This window comes from Panthera tigris, chromosome B1 (genome assembly GCF_018350195.1).
Source record: "Panthera tigris isolate Pti1 chromosome B1, P.tigris_Pti1_mat1.1, whole genome shotgun sequence".
NCBI classification, from domain to species: domain Eukaryota; kingdom Metazoa; phylum Chordata; class Mammalia; order Carnivora; family Felidae; genus Panthera; species Panthera tigris.
The window spans coordinates 79,361,309-79,376,140 of NC_056663.1; the positions used below are offsets into that span (position 1 = coordinate 79,361,309).

Consider the following 14,832-nt stretch of genomic DNA (forward strand, 5'->3'; position numbering starts at 1 on the left):
CATGGTGCATCCTCTTTCATGCTGCCTCTCATATTCCATTTGTAATGACAACATGGTCACAAGGATTGTGAACACAGATATATTAACACTGACTAAGGCCAGTTGTCATGATGAACAACCACTAGATTCCACCCACTCAGAGTGTGTGCTGTAGTACAACTACAGGGCATTATTATTAGATTTCATTAAGTCCATACATACTGTCACGCACATGCATATATCACACACACAAGTATATTCCATAAAGACAATCACAGAAAAATTGGCTAAAAGAAATGTACAGTTGTTTATATATATTTATATACACACAGTAAAAGGTTTTTTGCCATACTCACAGTCTGTAAACATCTTGGAAAATGCCCAGCAAAAGTCACTGTGGGCCCTTTGAAATGGTGACCATGTGAGGAGCAGGGGTGGGGGAGGTGTTTCGATTCATACTGGAAACCCAGGGAAGTGAAGAACCGTAAGTTCATGGTGGCATTTGGGGATAATTATATTTCACTGACATGATAAACTCAGTTGGCCACCTTGAAACTGTTTCTTATATGGAAAAGGGAATGACCAAAAAAGTCTTACTGCCAGTTAACATTTTAAGAGAAATGAAGAGAATATGAGGTGATATGTATAATGTATATAGATATGTCTACATCTATATACATTATACATATATATATATGTACATCTATATGCACATACATACACACACATGTTACTATGACCAAAAAAACAAAGTCTCAGTGAAAATTTCCAAATCTTCAAAAAAGATTCAATCTTTTTCTATGAAGTGTGCTTTAGACTTCAATACATTCCACTGAAAGTCTTGGGTATAGTTGAATGATTTGTACATTTACATTTTGGTACATGACATTGGTTTTACACAAAATATCTACATTTTAAAAAGATTGGGTTTGTGAAAAATAGAATTATTTGATTCAAGCATTATTTTAAAATTTAACATAAAAATATGCTCCAGATCTCCTGTAATGAAACACCATTAAAAAAAATATATATATATATATAGGTTCTTAACAATTCTTTGAATAGCAGCTATTAAACTGCCACATGTGGATATCAGTCTGTGCTTTAAGTGGCTGTATTTGTTGCAGCTTGAGAATTGATGTTTTAAAAATCAAAAAAGTGACATGAAAAACATTAACCTAATTGCTCATCTTACTGTCTTTGGCCAATTAAAAAAAAGAAAACCTTGTCAAGATTGCAAAATTTTCATTATGACCAGTTCTCATGGAACATTCCATAGAACTGCCATGGAAGCTGTTAAGTACTCGGAGACTCTATTTTCATGCAAAAGTAGCAAATATCCTTCTGGTTTAATTGAACAGTCTCCTTTCTCCCTGCTAACTCCCAACATTTTTTGGTGCTGAATATAACATTCAGAATATGTAAATTAGATAAATTAAAGAAGAAAGACTCATTGAATTTGTGACTATAAACCAGTCCACCCTCTGATGTTTTGGAAAGCATTTTTCTGGGGTTGGGGTTGCATCATGGGAGAAGACTTGGAGAAAAGATTTCTGGAAACACAGTTGCTGCGTGATTTTTTTTTCTCTTCAACAGACTTTGAAGGAATATTGATTAATGTTTCTTAAGTTGTTTAGTTAATACTGTCCTTATGGCTGCTCCTCTCTGTGTTGTGGTTGTTTTGTTCGTGGTTCTTCCATTGTATGCTTGTTCCATTCATGGGGACCGAGGTCATCAGACTTTTGGACTGGTAACAGCAGCAGCAGAGGCAAGACTGGGAGAAAGAACAGATTCTAAATAACCTGAGCCTACCAACCCATTCCCAGCAGAACACAGAGGCCTTGGCTTCCTACCAACAAGGGGGAAATGGCCATACAAATTTGAGGACAGAATGTGAGCCTGAACAGTAGTCTAGAGTATGGAGCCTATAATTTCTAGGTAGAAGTTAAACTGTCCATTCTAGTGCTGGAAAAATAGATCCCTTGTTTCTTGTTTTAAGTTATTCACCAATTCAAAGAGGAAGAGAAAGCAGTGTTGGCCTGAGGGAGATGTTCCATGACTTGGGGTAGGCGTGGATGGAGAAGAGTCCAGAGGGGCCTGGCATTTCCGCAGTGTGCACCACCTGCATGGGGCACCTCATCTGATGTTCATAATGACCTTAGGTGGTAGGTACTATTTTCCTCATTTTATTAATGAGGACAGGGAGGTTTAGGGGAGAAATAGGCAGAACTGGAATTAGAACCCAGGACTCTAGATTTCTCCAGCATATGCTACCTTTTTCTGCAGATCAGTCAAAAGACATGTTTAATTTCCGAGAGTTTGTACATTGATTTTTCCTTTCCCTCTAATTAGTATGTAAATTAATCAAAATGATGTTGGGGCGCCTGGGTGGCTCAGTCGGTTGGGCGTCCGACTTCGGCTCAGGTCATGATCTCGCGGTATGTGAGTTCGAGCCCCGCGTTGGGCTCTGTGCTGACTGCTCAGAGCCTGGAGCCTGTTTCAGATTCTGTGTCTCCCTCTCTCTCTGACCCTCCCCCGTTCATGCTCTGTCTCTCTCTGTCTCAAAAATAAATAAACGTTAAAAAAAAAATTTAAAAAAAACAAAAAAACAAAATGATGTTAACTCCAGATTATATATTATCATGACCAGCATTTTAGTCAATCCTTCTTTGGGCAGAATCTTTCTTATAGCATTTCATGACTTGTAAACATTATCAAGTAGACTTCAAAAAGGTGTTGGCTAGAACTTCCATGCCAAGATTCATCTATTTGTATGATTCTTTGGTAAATATATGTTTGTCTCCTTCTAGATGGCAAATTACATGAGGGCAGTCATTGTGGTTTTCCTCTCTTCTCTACCCCTAATAATAATAAACTCATACTGACAGCTTATTATTGTCTCAAGTGCTTAACATATATTAGCCCACTGAATCCTACCCATGAGATAGCTAATCTATAAAATCAGATGATCAAACTGAGGAGGCAGGAGGGGTACCACCTGGACCTGAGTTAGACAGTTAGCAAGTACAAAGCTGTGGTGTAAATCAAGATTGTTTGCTTCCAGATCCTGCAGCCTTGACCTCTACACTATTCTTCCTAATATGTGCCATAAACTGAAGTTAAACATCCTGGCCAAAGAGAACAAAATCCAGTTAGAATTAACTGTATGCTAAATCATCCCAGGAACTGCAGAAATGACGCCTTGGTAAGAAGTCCATGGAGCTTCTGGAGGACGTGGGTTAGCTTAGCTGCAAGGAAGTTTGAAGAACATAAGGAAACTGATTTTGAATGAAATTACATTAGTTCAGATTCCCAGGGCAATAAGCATTTACTCTCCTTGAAGAGGCTATTATTAAATATAGTATTAAGCAGCATTTAGCAAGATTGTTTTTAACAACAGAATTTATATTTTGTTGGAGACTGTGGTTAAAGTCTAAGATAATGAAAATCATGAATAGGCTTTATGTATTCTATGCAGTCTGGAGCTCAAATTTGAGCATTCCTTTTTAAAAAAATTTTTTTTTAATGTTTTATTTATTTTTGAGATAGAGAGAGAGACAGAGCATGAGTGAGGGAGGGCCAGAGAGAGAGGGAGACACAGAATCTGAAGTAGGCTGTCAGCACAGAGCCCGATGCAGGGCTCGAACCCACAAACTGTGAAATCATGACCTGAGCCAAAGTTGGATGCCCAACTAACTGAGCCATCCAGGCACCCCTTGAGCATTCCTTTAAAAAAAATGTTTTTTTTAAAGTTTACTTATTTGAGAGAGAGAGCGAGAGCGAGCAAGCCTGAGAAAGATCAGGGGAGGGGCAGAGAGAGAGGGAGAGAGAGAATCCCAAGCAGGGATCTCTCTGACTCAGAGCTAGATCCCATGAACTATGAGATCATGACCTGAGCTGAAATCAGGAACGAGATGTTTAACCGACTGAGCCACCCAAAGGCCCCTTGAGCATTTCTTTTTAAAGCAGTGTATTTAAAAAAAATTTTTTTTTAATGTTTATTATTTTTGAAAGAGAGAGAGACAGAGAGCAAGCAGGGGAGGGACAGACAAAGAGGGAGATACAGAATCAGAAGTAGGCTCCAGGCTCTGAGCTGTCAGCACAGAGCCCAACGCGGGGCTGGAACTCACAGACCACAAGATCATGACTTGAGCTGAAGTCAGCTACTTAACCGACTGAGCCACCCAGGTGCCCCTTGAGAATTTCTTTTTAAAGCAGCATACTAAATTAGCATATTATTAAGTTAGTCTATTTTATACCTCTGAATATTTTGTTGTCTGAACTGATCTTGCTTTTCTGACAATTTTTCTGGCAATATTGCTTTATTTTTTTTAACTTTATTTTTAATTTTTTTAAATTTACATCCAAATTAGTCAGCATATAGTGAAGCAATGATTTCAGGAGTAGATTCCTTCCCATCCCCCCTCCCACAACCCCTCCAGCAACCCTCAGTTTGTTCTCCATATTTATGAGTCTCTTCTGTTTTGTCCCCCTCCCTGTTTTTATATTATTTTTGTTTCCCTTCCCTTATGTTCATCTGCTTTGTCTCTTAAAGTCCTCATATGAGTGAAGTCATATGATTTTTGTCTTTCTCTGACTGACTAATTTCACTTAGCATAATACCCTCCAGTTCCATCCACGTAGTTGCAAATGGCAAGATTTCATTCTTTTTGATTGCCGAGTAATACTCTATTATATGTATACATATACATATATATATATGTATGTATATATATCTCACATTTTCTTTATCCATTCATCCATCAGTGGACATTTGGGCTCTTTCCATACTTTGGCTATTGTTGATAGTGCTGCTATAAACATGGGGGTGCATGTGTCCCTTTGAAACAGCACACCTGTATCCCTTGGATAAATGCCTAGTAGTGTAATTGCTGGGTCATAGGGTAGTTTTATTTTTAGTTTTTTGAGGAACCTCCATACTGTTTTCCAGAGTGGCTGCACCAGCTTGCATTCCCACCAACAATGCAAAAGAGATCCTCTTTCTCCTCATCCTCGCCAACATCTGGACAATATTGCTTTATGCTAACAATCTGACTCTCTAGGTAACAGAATATGATTTTAACTTCTCTACTAGAATTAGCCATGCTTGTTGGCTACTTAATATAACCATTTGATTGTCCTTAAAAAATATGTGCAAAACATTCTTACCTGGAAACAATTTTTAAATTTCTTGCTCACAAAGTATAGAGCTATTGGGTTTATACATGAATTCATGGTTGCCAAGTTAATACCGATGTAATCCATGAGCAGCAAGAAACTAGAACAAAAGAAAATAGTGTAGAATAATTAGAAGACAATGTTTTTAAATCTGCTAGCTAGCATTTATCCTTAGAATAAGCATTTTTCTTGCCCAGGAGCCATTTCTTATAGGTGGCAGTCAGAATTTTTTTAAAGTGCTTGTTTAAATGGCAGTTTCAGTTCTGCAGAACATTTACAGATATACCTGCCACTTGGTTAGCTCAAACCATTATGCACAGCCTCAGGAGGGGAGCCACAAGCCAAGCTATGGCTTGCACAAATTTGGGGATCAGTCATGGGCTATGTCAGCTCAAGAAAAATAATCAACTTGGCAGTTTTAATTTTCACGGCTAATGAGGCTATAGACTAGGTGGTTTGTAAAAAGTATTATAAGTGTGCAAATTAGGGAAACTCCAATTTCCTAATGAGTACACAGGATCATACCTAAGTAATTCACATCGGTTCTTGTCCATCTCATCATACACGGTTTTCTTCAAAATACGGCTTAAGTGAAGAGGGAACCAGCAAAGAGCAAAAACTACCACCAAGCAGAAAACTGTTTTTGCCACTTCTCGACGCTAAAGGAAAGTGAGGGGAAAAAAAGTACAATAAGTTTAGTGTTTTTCTACCAGAGGAAAGAACTATACAAAGGAAGTTGTAGATAGCAAAGAAAGAATTACTTAAAAAAGAGCCAGAACAGCATACCTCACAGTGCCTCTATCTCTTCAATATTTAGAGTCCAACTTTCTAATCAAGGAGTTGCTAATGATTCTTTTGGGTGGCTGCCAGGAAGGATGGTGGACTCAAACTGGTTATTAGGGTCAGGATAGAAGTTAGATGTCAGGGAAATGGGAACTAGCTGGAGCTGAGCCAACACTGTGGCTGTGTGTGTGTGTGTGTGTGTGTGTGTGACTATATGGGGGAGATGGTTAGCTAAAAGCCTCCATAATGGGTAGCTAGCATTAATGACAGCATGGCAGTCAAAGTGACTGAACCTAGCATAATAAAGAAGGAACAAATCTATGAAGATATTTGGAAAACATAAGTAGGAAAAAGAGAAAAAGTCAATAGCAATGTGTTTCCCCCATTTCTTGCTGTTGAAGAAAGCTAGCACTGGGAGTTTTTTGCTTCTAAAATTCTTTTATTAATGACATATAGCTTCCAACGACATCTTGTTTGCAAACAGAGGGATGAGGGTAAAGGATTATCAGCAATGATGATTAGAACAAGTGGGACATGTTGACCCTGGACTGACTTCACTTTGAAGGTTTACATACTTTTGAATTTGTGTAGACCAGAAAAATCATAGGTTAGGAATTATCTGCAACAGTCATTTGTGTGCATTATGCTTCAGCATTAAAACGCATGCATTTGAAAGCCTAACTAGGAACATAAAATGCAACTCGTCTGTAACTGGGATCAGTTAATGTCAAAATAAAATTGATTGAAAACAGGATTTGGAAGGGTAATGCTGGTTCAACCCAAAGCATATAACATTAAGTATGGGAAGCCTACAATAAACCCACATGATTAATAGAGCCATTTAAGAAGATTTCAAGGCAGTTGTCACAAACTGCTGCTCTAGACCAAAGGACTGGAGTTCTTTAATCTTCCAGAGTTATTGGGTGGGATAGCTGAGATATGGCTTCAGAGAACATATAAGCTAAGCAATGGTTGAGAAAATAAAGAGTTCCAATCTGTAGGAATAGGGGATTATTTTAAAGGGTCGTTTGGTGTACACAGGAAGACAATGTGACCAGAAAAAGAGAAAAGGAGGGTACTGGGTACTGGGGGAAAGGTTATCCCCCTTGAGCACACCCTCAAAGAGGATGATCATTCGAAAGGTAATATGTTGTATGGTAGTCTGATATTTGCTTAACCAATATCTATTCTTCTGTTTTCCTTACTATCAGTCAGAACCTTGATTTTATTATGTCAGCAGGTGAGCCTGGGCTAATCATCTTCATGGCCACCTGACATAGTCAGACCACTGAGATCAAGCAGAAATCATTGTAAGAGGTTTCTGGAAAAGCTACTTAAAAGTGGAGGGTACTCCTGATGCACACACTAATATGACCTATATTCTTTCCCTTTTTGCTGCCTGGAAATCTGATATAAGGGTAGAGTTGTAGCTACTGTCTTCCAATACTAAAGGAAAAGTCAGCAAAACAGCAGACCCCTGGCTTCTGAGTCTCTTGAACACTGAACCAGTGACTTTTTTTTTTTTTCCTGTGGGAGAAAGAAGAAACCTCCACTTGGTTTGCTCAATGTTATTTTGGGTTTTCTGCTACCAGCATCCAAACACAATCCCTAACTGATAAAAGATGTTGAAAGAATAATACAGAGAAATTCGAGGAAACCGTGCAGAAAGCAAGACCAGAGCTATATAGGATACTAGTTAAAGGGTGACATGGCCTTTCACTGAGAGCTAGCTCCCTACAGCCCCCATGGAAGGCTTTCCAGTAGGCTTGCTCTCCTGCTGTTGGAAACTGCTACAGCTTGGGTGTGACAAAGGCAATGACTACTGTGGGAGGACCAAGTCTTTGCTTTTAATTTCCACTTGGATAAGCCAATCGCTTAACCACCCTTATGCGGACATCTACCCTGCTTATATTTCGGGGTGCTTGGAAGAAATCAAATAAGCAAATGACATGCTCTTTGGAAACATAAAATGCTATGTAAATGTGAAGGAGCATCCTATTATTGTGACCAATCCCTATTCAGTTATTTTCAGAGCAGGTACCATTCATAGCTTAAACACTCAATCATGGTGCTAATGAAAAAGTCAACATTGAAAAACACTATGGGGTTTTGTTTTTGTTTTTGTTTTCTATAAATCTATTCTAATTAATTACCTCCACTGCAGGAGTGAAACACAGTAATTGCTTGATATATTTCACATCTGCAGCACTTGAAACATTCATGCCTGAACAAAGTCATACTAAATTTTCTCAATATAATTTTCTGTTAAGTTTTAATAAAAAACATAGCTACCATTTTTATGGCATGCAAGGATTTTACAAAGTACATGTATGCACCTAATGCCTTTGATTTTTGTAATAATATTGATTCACATACAATTATGCCCAATTTATAGATAAGAAGCTGAAGACTCAGAAAAATCAGTACAATAGTTGAGAAGAGTTGCTGATGAAGAATGTTGCTTTTGTTTGGTAATTGTAGAGAGCAGATTTACAGGCTTCATCAACAATTCATTATCTTTTGGTGCGGTTGGGTGTTCTTATCCACTTCTCTGCTGAGACGGAGAATTTACCTGTAGTCCTAGTTTTACTCTTTGAATTAATATATATCAAACATTTTCTGGGTACTTACTATGAGTTGGGCTCTATTATACACTGTACATGCATTAGGTAATCCTCTTGATATATTATTATATACATTTTGTTTAATTTTTTAAAAGTAGGCTCTATGCCCAGTGTGGAGCCCAACATGGGGCTTGAACTCACAACCCTGAAATCAAGACCTGAGCTGAGATCAAGAGTCAGATGCTTAATTGACTGAGACACCCAGGCACCCCTATTTAATTTTTTAAAATTTAAAACTGAATCAGTATTTGTACAGAAAGGTACAGATATTATTGCATATATTTTATGAAGACCCAGAGATTCAGAGAGATTAAGCAATTTGCCCAACAACACAGAGCCAGCAAGTATAAGTGTAAAGGTTTGCCCTCTAAAGTCCATGGCTGTACATGTTCTGTTTGCTTCCTGGTAGTGAGGGAGGGGAGGGAAGGGCAGGGAGGGAACCAACAGCAGCCTCCTATTATTGACATGTACAAATTTTGGGGCTATCCAAAATCTGACCTCTTTTTATGTACCCAATCCCATTTCCTATCCTGAGTCTTACCTTGGATGGTTTTCTAGTGAGGTTCATCTCTTTTTTCCACTCCCCAAATGCGTGGTGCCTGTGCCATGTTCTAACTAGACTCCTGTCCTCCCACTTGAAATGCCCTCTGTCTTCTTCTTCCCCATCAAACCCATTTATCCTTTATGAACAGTTCGATCTCCCTCATCCATGACAAGTGTCTTTGTGACTTTGTCTTTATATCATCCTTGGCTTTCTACAGCATAGGCTACTTTTACCATATTTGGTGATTCTATTTTCTAATTTTTTCATGTTTGTATTTTATTTCTACACCAAGACTGCAAAGCCTGCTAGGGGAGAAAGTCCTATGCCTCTTTGTGTCCTGGCACAGTTCCAAGCCCAGTTCAATTCACAGACACACAAACACACATGTTCAATATACTGTTGGCAAACTAAATGAATAGTTCCTCTCTATTTGGCCCTGCCTCCAGGCCACCTGTTTTACAGGCAGACTCTCTATTTCACAAAAGAAATTCCTAATACTGGGGCACCTGGGTGGCTCAGTTTTTAAGGATCTGACTTCATTCTCCTCAGGTCATGGTCCCATGGTTTGTGAGTTTGAGACCCACATTGGGCTCTGTGTTGATGGCTTGGAGCCTGGAGCCTGGAGCCTGGAGCCTGGAGCATGCTTGGGATTCTGTATTTCCCTTGCTCTCTACCCACTTGTGCTCTGTCTCTGTCTCTCAAAAATAAAAATAAAACATTAAAAAAATTAAAAAAAAGAAATTTCTAATACTATAACTATAAATAAAACAGTTATAAGACTTTATTTTTAGCAAACCAGGGTAAATATGCTAAATAAATACACTTATTTATAGGTCTTCTGTTGTCTGGGACAAATAAGTCTTGGCCAAATTTTCACGATCTTATTAGGTTTACCTGTTTAAGGTGTTCACTGAGGGCAATTCTCAAGCTTCCGTTCCTTCTGTTTAACATCTCACAGGTCATGAGGGTGTAGAAAATTGCAGTGCACACCAAGGGCATGCAGAAATAGAACCCGAAGAGCCACCAGTCTTTCACATCTTGGTAAAACTGTAGGGTGAAGAAAGGGAGAGAATAGGAGGTGCATTGTAATCGAAATTTACTGGGCAGTGCTCTGGTAGCTTCAAAATCTTTGTGCTTGTAGATATGTTTCTACATTCACACTTGTGGTAAAGGGCTTGGAGGTGGTGCTCAAAACTCAATGGAAGGGGCGCCTGGGTGGCTCAGTCGGTTAAGCGGCTGACTTTGGCTCAGGTCATGATCTCGCGGTCCATGAGTTCAAGCCCCGCGTCGGGCTCTGTGCTGATAGCTCAGAGCCTGGAGCCTGTTTCAGATTCTGTGTCTCCCTCTCTCTGACCCTCCCCCGTTCATGCTCTCTCTCTGTCTCAAAAATAAATAAACGTTAAAAAAAAAATTAAAAAAAAAAAAAAACTCAATGGAAAATCCAAAATCCAATGGAAAATCCAAAAATGATCCTGGCTTTCTAGTAGCACATGAAGAAATTGCACTTAAAAATAATCCTGACAAAGATACTTTTTATAAACCGAAGTTGGTTTTAATAACACAGTGGGAGAGCCCTACTCAAGAAGAAGAGTTCCCTCCCAAAGCTCATAAAGCATGATTTTGAGATAGATAGAATATGTATTTATCTTTACTTATTGATGAGCCTCAAAACTTTGCTAGTGCCAAGTTTACTTTTGACTCTTGTGGTTAAAGTGTACTTAATGTGAGTATCTTGTGTGGTAACAGCGAAGGTTATGAATGGCTTATCTGTGTAGCTCTGGTTACTGGGAGTTAACCCTTTGCCTGGTATGCTTGCTATGTGACCTTGCAGCCAGCCAATTTGAGCCATCAATAACCATGCCCTTTCTCGAGCTCTTAATACTTATCACCTGGAAACTATTGAGGCAGAGTATCTTATCTGAAGGCCTATTTAGCATTATCTCTCTGTGGGCAGGATTTGTAAATACTAGTATTATTAAGTTTTATGTCTTTTTAAAGGAGAAAATTTAGTACCCTACAAAATGGAAATTAGAAAATTATATCTGCGTTCTTCTTCCCACTAAGTTAATCACCGACTTAGGAAGAAATGCTTTTCCTTATACTCTTTCTCCAGATTGTTTATTTACGAAGGATAATGCAGCCTCCTGTATTATCTCAGTTCCCACAGTAAAAAATAATCATGCTGCTCTGTGAAAAACCGGACAGTTGCTGAATATAGAAAGAGGCCCAGTAGGCTACATTTATAACATGTCTATTAAAATAATCTATAAATGGTTCCTGAGGAAAAAAAGTTCTGGGCAGAGGTTCTTAACTGTTTCTATGCTTTGGAAGTCTGGTGAAGACTATAATCCTTTCTGAGAATAATACTTTTATATGCATAAAATAAAATAAGATTACAGTGGTAGCCAATTATGTTGAAACACAGCTATCAAAATATTAAAATTCTGATCTAGGTGTTTATTAACAAATTAAATGAAAAATCAAATGGTGGTTCTAATAACCATCAGAAGTTGAAATAATGATGAGCAGAAATGATATTTCAAGATTATCCAACTGTTATGTTATGAAAATGTCTATTACTTCCATTAGTGGAAATATAATGGTTCTGTTAAATATGACTGTGGTTTGTTACCTACATTCATAATAGAAGGAAATGATAAATTTCAGTTAGAAGTTAGTGAAAATCAATATGTAATTTCTTTTCCATTCAGGTTCACAGACCCCTGAATTCTATCCTAAGGTTAGTGCAAACTACACCAAGGGACTTGGTTTATTCAGATCTGTTTATACAAGTATTTCCCTCTCCACATCACACTGTAGAAAGATTTGCGTACTGAAGTAAACAAAACAAAACACAAGAACAAAAAAATCAGAACTCTTTGTTTAAGTGCACACAAACACTCCTTTAAGTGCTCTCTTCACTTGTACCTCCTTCTTCCAGATGCATTGCTGCCTGGGTGTGAATGCCCTAGAAGCAGCTGCAGAAGGTCTGGAAGCTGACCCCTGAGGGGTCTTGATGGAGTCCCCTGCCCCCTCCATGGCAGAGGCCTGTAGAGAAAGGGGTCACACGTTTCTTTTGAACTAATGTCATCGGCCAGGGTATGGAGGGACCTCCCTCCATTCTAGGTTAGGGCAGAGTTGAGGAGGAAAGAATGGAACACAAGCTGGGGGAGAATGAGTCTGAAAACTTCAGACTTGGATGGAATCTAAAAAACAATCAGTTTGAACTCATACTTTTCATTGTAATCCCCTTAGGTAGCTAGCTAGTCTTTGCTTGCCCACTCTAGAAGAGAGACTCGGTTGTTGTGAAGTAGCCCATTTCATTTTGTCTAGTTTCAATTGATTAGTGAGCTCATTCTTATACTAAGCCTCTTCTCTTTAACACTTTTGTCGGGAATAGCTAGATTGCTTATTCGCACTGCCCAAATTCTGATAACCTCTGCTGCTACTTTGTTTTTCACTATGGACATCGACTTAATAAAAAGGTCAGTAGATAAACAGAAGACCTTAATTTTAACATCGCCAGTTTGCCAGTTTTCATGAGTACTTTTAATTTTAAAAGAAGAATTTCCAGTGCAGGAAAACTGGTCAACTGTAAAACCACTAATTTTGTGAATTTTTCAAGTTAGGAAAACATACCTGGAGATGTCTGTGAAGGATTAAATGTGGAATCTGAGCTGCATGAAACCTACATCAAAGCACTAAATTATGCTGATTTAAGAGAAATGGTTCTCCTTTTCCTCCCCAGTCCACATTTGACTAGTTTGGCAAAGGAAATATGCATTTTAAACATGTTTCCCAATACACTCAGTTATGTAATTAAACTTTTCAAAAAAACATTAATGTGGTCAGATATATCAAACAACAACTGAATTTGTTAAAGAACTAAAACACGTTTTAAAAGGTTCTGCAAATTTGTTCTTTGTATATTACATATAGAATTTGTACTAATATAAGTACATGAAGTATAACTTCCTACTTTAAGTTAGTAAATCTATCTTTAAAAAAGTGTGAGGAATGTGCATTTCCCCAAGTAACATAAAATACATATTAGCATGCCCATCAGATGGAAATTGTTGTGCTGTATTACTTCTTATAAAAACAAATAGCACTGTGTATATATATATAGTCCCCCCCCCCCCCCATCTATCTTTCTGAGTAAGTTTGTTTCAGATTCTGAGTTGTTTGGGGTAAAACTAGAGTTGTGTCTACAATTGTGCTCTAATATAAGAGTGAAAACAAAATAGTTGCTCTAATTATGGGACTGAACTAACAGAGTAAGCCACACTGGGCATTGTAAAAATATCAACAAGTCTTGGCGATGGTAAAGTATATATGAAGACCTCCTCTCCTCCCCAATTTCCTTTAAACTCTCCATACCTCCATGAATTTTGATGTGGCATTGAGCATACAGGTTTTGTGCTGTTCACCCCTGTATTCAAAGGGCACCATGACGAAGCCGATAGCTTCAGGGATAGCCAGGATAAAAGAAAGGATCCAGATGGAGACGATCTCAATGGCAGTGATCAAGGGAATCCCAATTCCCTGGACACGACTCCAGGAGGCAACTGCTCTGTACCTGAAAAACAAAAGCAGGGTGGGGGTGGGGGGAATGGAGGCAGAACCTAGTTGTTAGGAAATTTAAAATTTATTTCATTTAAAAAATAATTATAAATGCTAGAAAGATTCTCCCCATAGCCAGTGACCAATCACTGGAACTTTCCAATGAGTCCTGGAACTTTCTGTGAGTCCTGATGTGAAAAATAAGGACCCTTCTGTGAGTCCTGATTTGAAAAGTAAGTGGAACCATTAAGAGTTCCACCCCTTTGGGAATCAGGTGTCTGGCAGGCCTGAGTCTGAGGTCTTCATTTAGGATTCAGGAAAATCTTGTGATGGCTTATAATGGGCCAGCATCAGACAAATGTGCCTATGTTTTTTAAGCTGAGGGAAAAAACTGGATGATGGAAGGTGTAGTGAAAGCTGCTGGTACTTGTTAAGGTAATATCTTACTCCTCTCTATATATTAAAAAAAGAAACTTGAAACATTATTATGAAGTGGATCTAGATATCCTTAAATGAATACGACCATAGATAGCTGATCATTTTCTCCTTTCTTCTCTCACTGTATACCTGGTAGTCAAAGAATGACTATCTCCCATTATGGTCCTGAGCTACAATAGATAAAGTGGATTTAAAGATATCTTGGTTCCTAATCTTTAGGGTTTGCAATCTAATAGAAAAGAAAGGTTCATAGAAAAATGTAGAACATAAATGTTACTGGACAATCATGTCAATCAAAAAACAAACTGGCATTAAGAAATTGTTTATTTTCTACTTTAATATTTTTTGTGATAGTAATCCCATTTCAATGTTAAGTCTAAAGAAAGTTTGGTTTCAGAAAGTCTGTGTTTCTGACCTGAGGAGATGGTCTGGTGCTAACTACTTAAGCACCATCTGGCTTACTATTAAGATGGAACCTGTGACATGGTATGGTATTTTTGTGGCTTCATTCTTGAAATTTTTTTTGCTGTTGTAATGGAAAGTAAACATTCTCTTTTTTATAGCTTTCATTAGATAGTGCCAGAAGAAGACTGTAAAACAGACCAAGGCATTGGGGGACAGGTGCACATGGGCTTGTAGGGCACATGACTTAATGTCAAAGATTTGTCAGTAAAGCCAAGGCAAACTACACGTTACCCATAATCACTCTTATCAGTTATATTT

At 38.2% G+C, this 14,832-nt stretch overlaps 1 protein-coding gene and 1 long non-coding RNA gene across 2 annotated transcripts in view; one reads left to right on the forward strand and one right to left on the reverse strand.

The window, feature by feature from the left end:
- Positions 1-14,832, forward strand: part of LOC122237944 — a 95,182-nt gene that overhangs the window by 77,852 nt on the left and 2,498 nt on the right. The window lies entirely within an intron of this gene.
- The window catches only part of EDNRA (endothelin receptor type A), a 59,357-nt gene continuing 45,205 nt past the window's right edge, over positions 681-14,832 (reverse strand). Inside the window, exons 4-8 of the mRNA XM_042983818.1 lie at positions 13,489-13,687; positions 10,003-10,155; positions 5,683-5,816; positions 5,149-5,257; positions 681-1,753 (exon numbers count right to left, since the gene is read on the reverse strand). Coding sequence (XP_042839752.1) covers positions 1,613-1,753; positions 5,149-5,257; positions 5,683-5,816; positions 10,003-10,155; positions 13,489-13,687 — 736 coding nt within the window. The 3' untranslated portion in view covers positions 681-1,612. The remainder of the gene's footprint in view (positions 1,754-5,148; positions 5,258-5,682; positions 5,817-10,002; positions 10,156-13,488; positions 13,688-14,832) is intronic.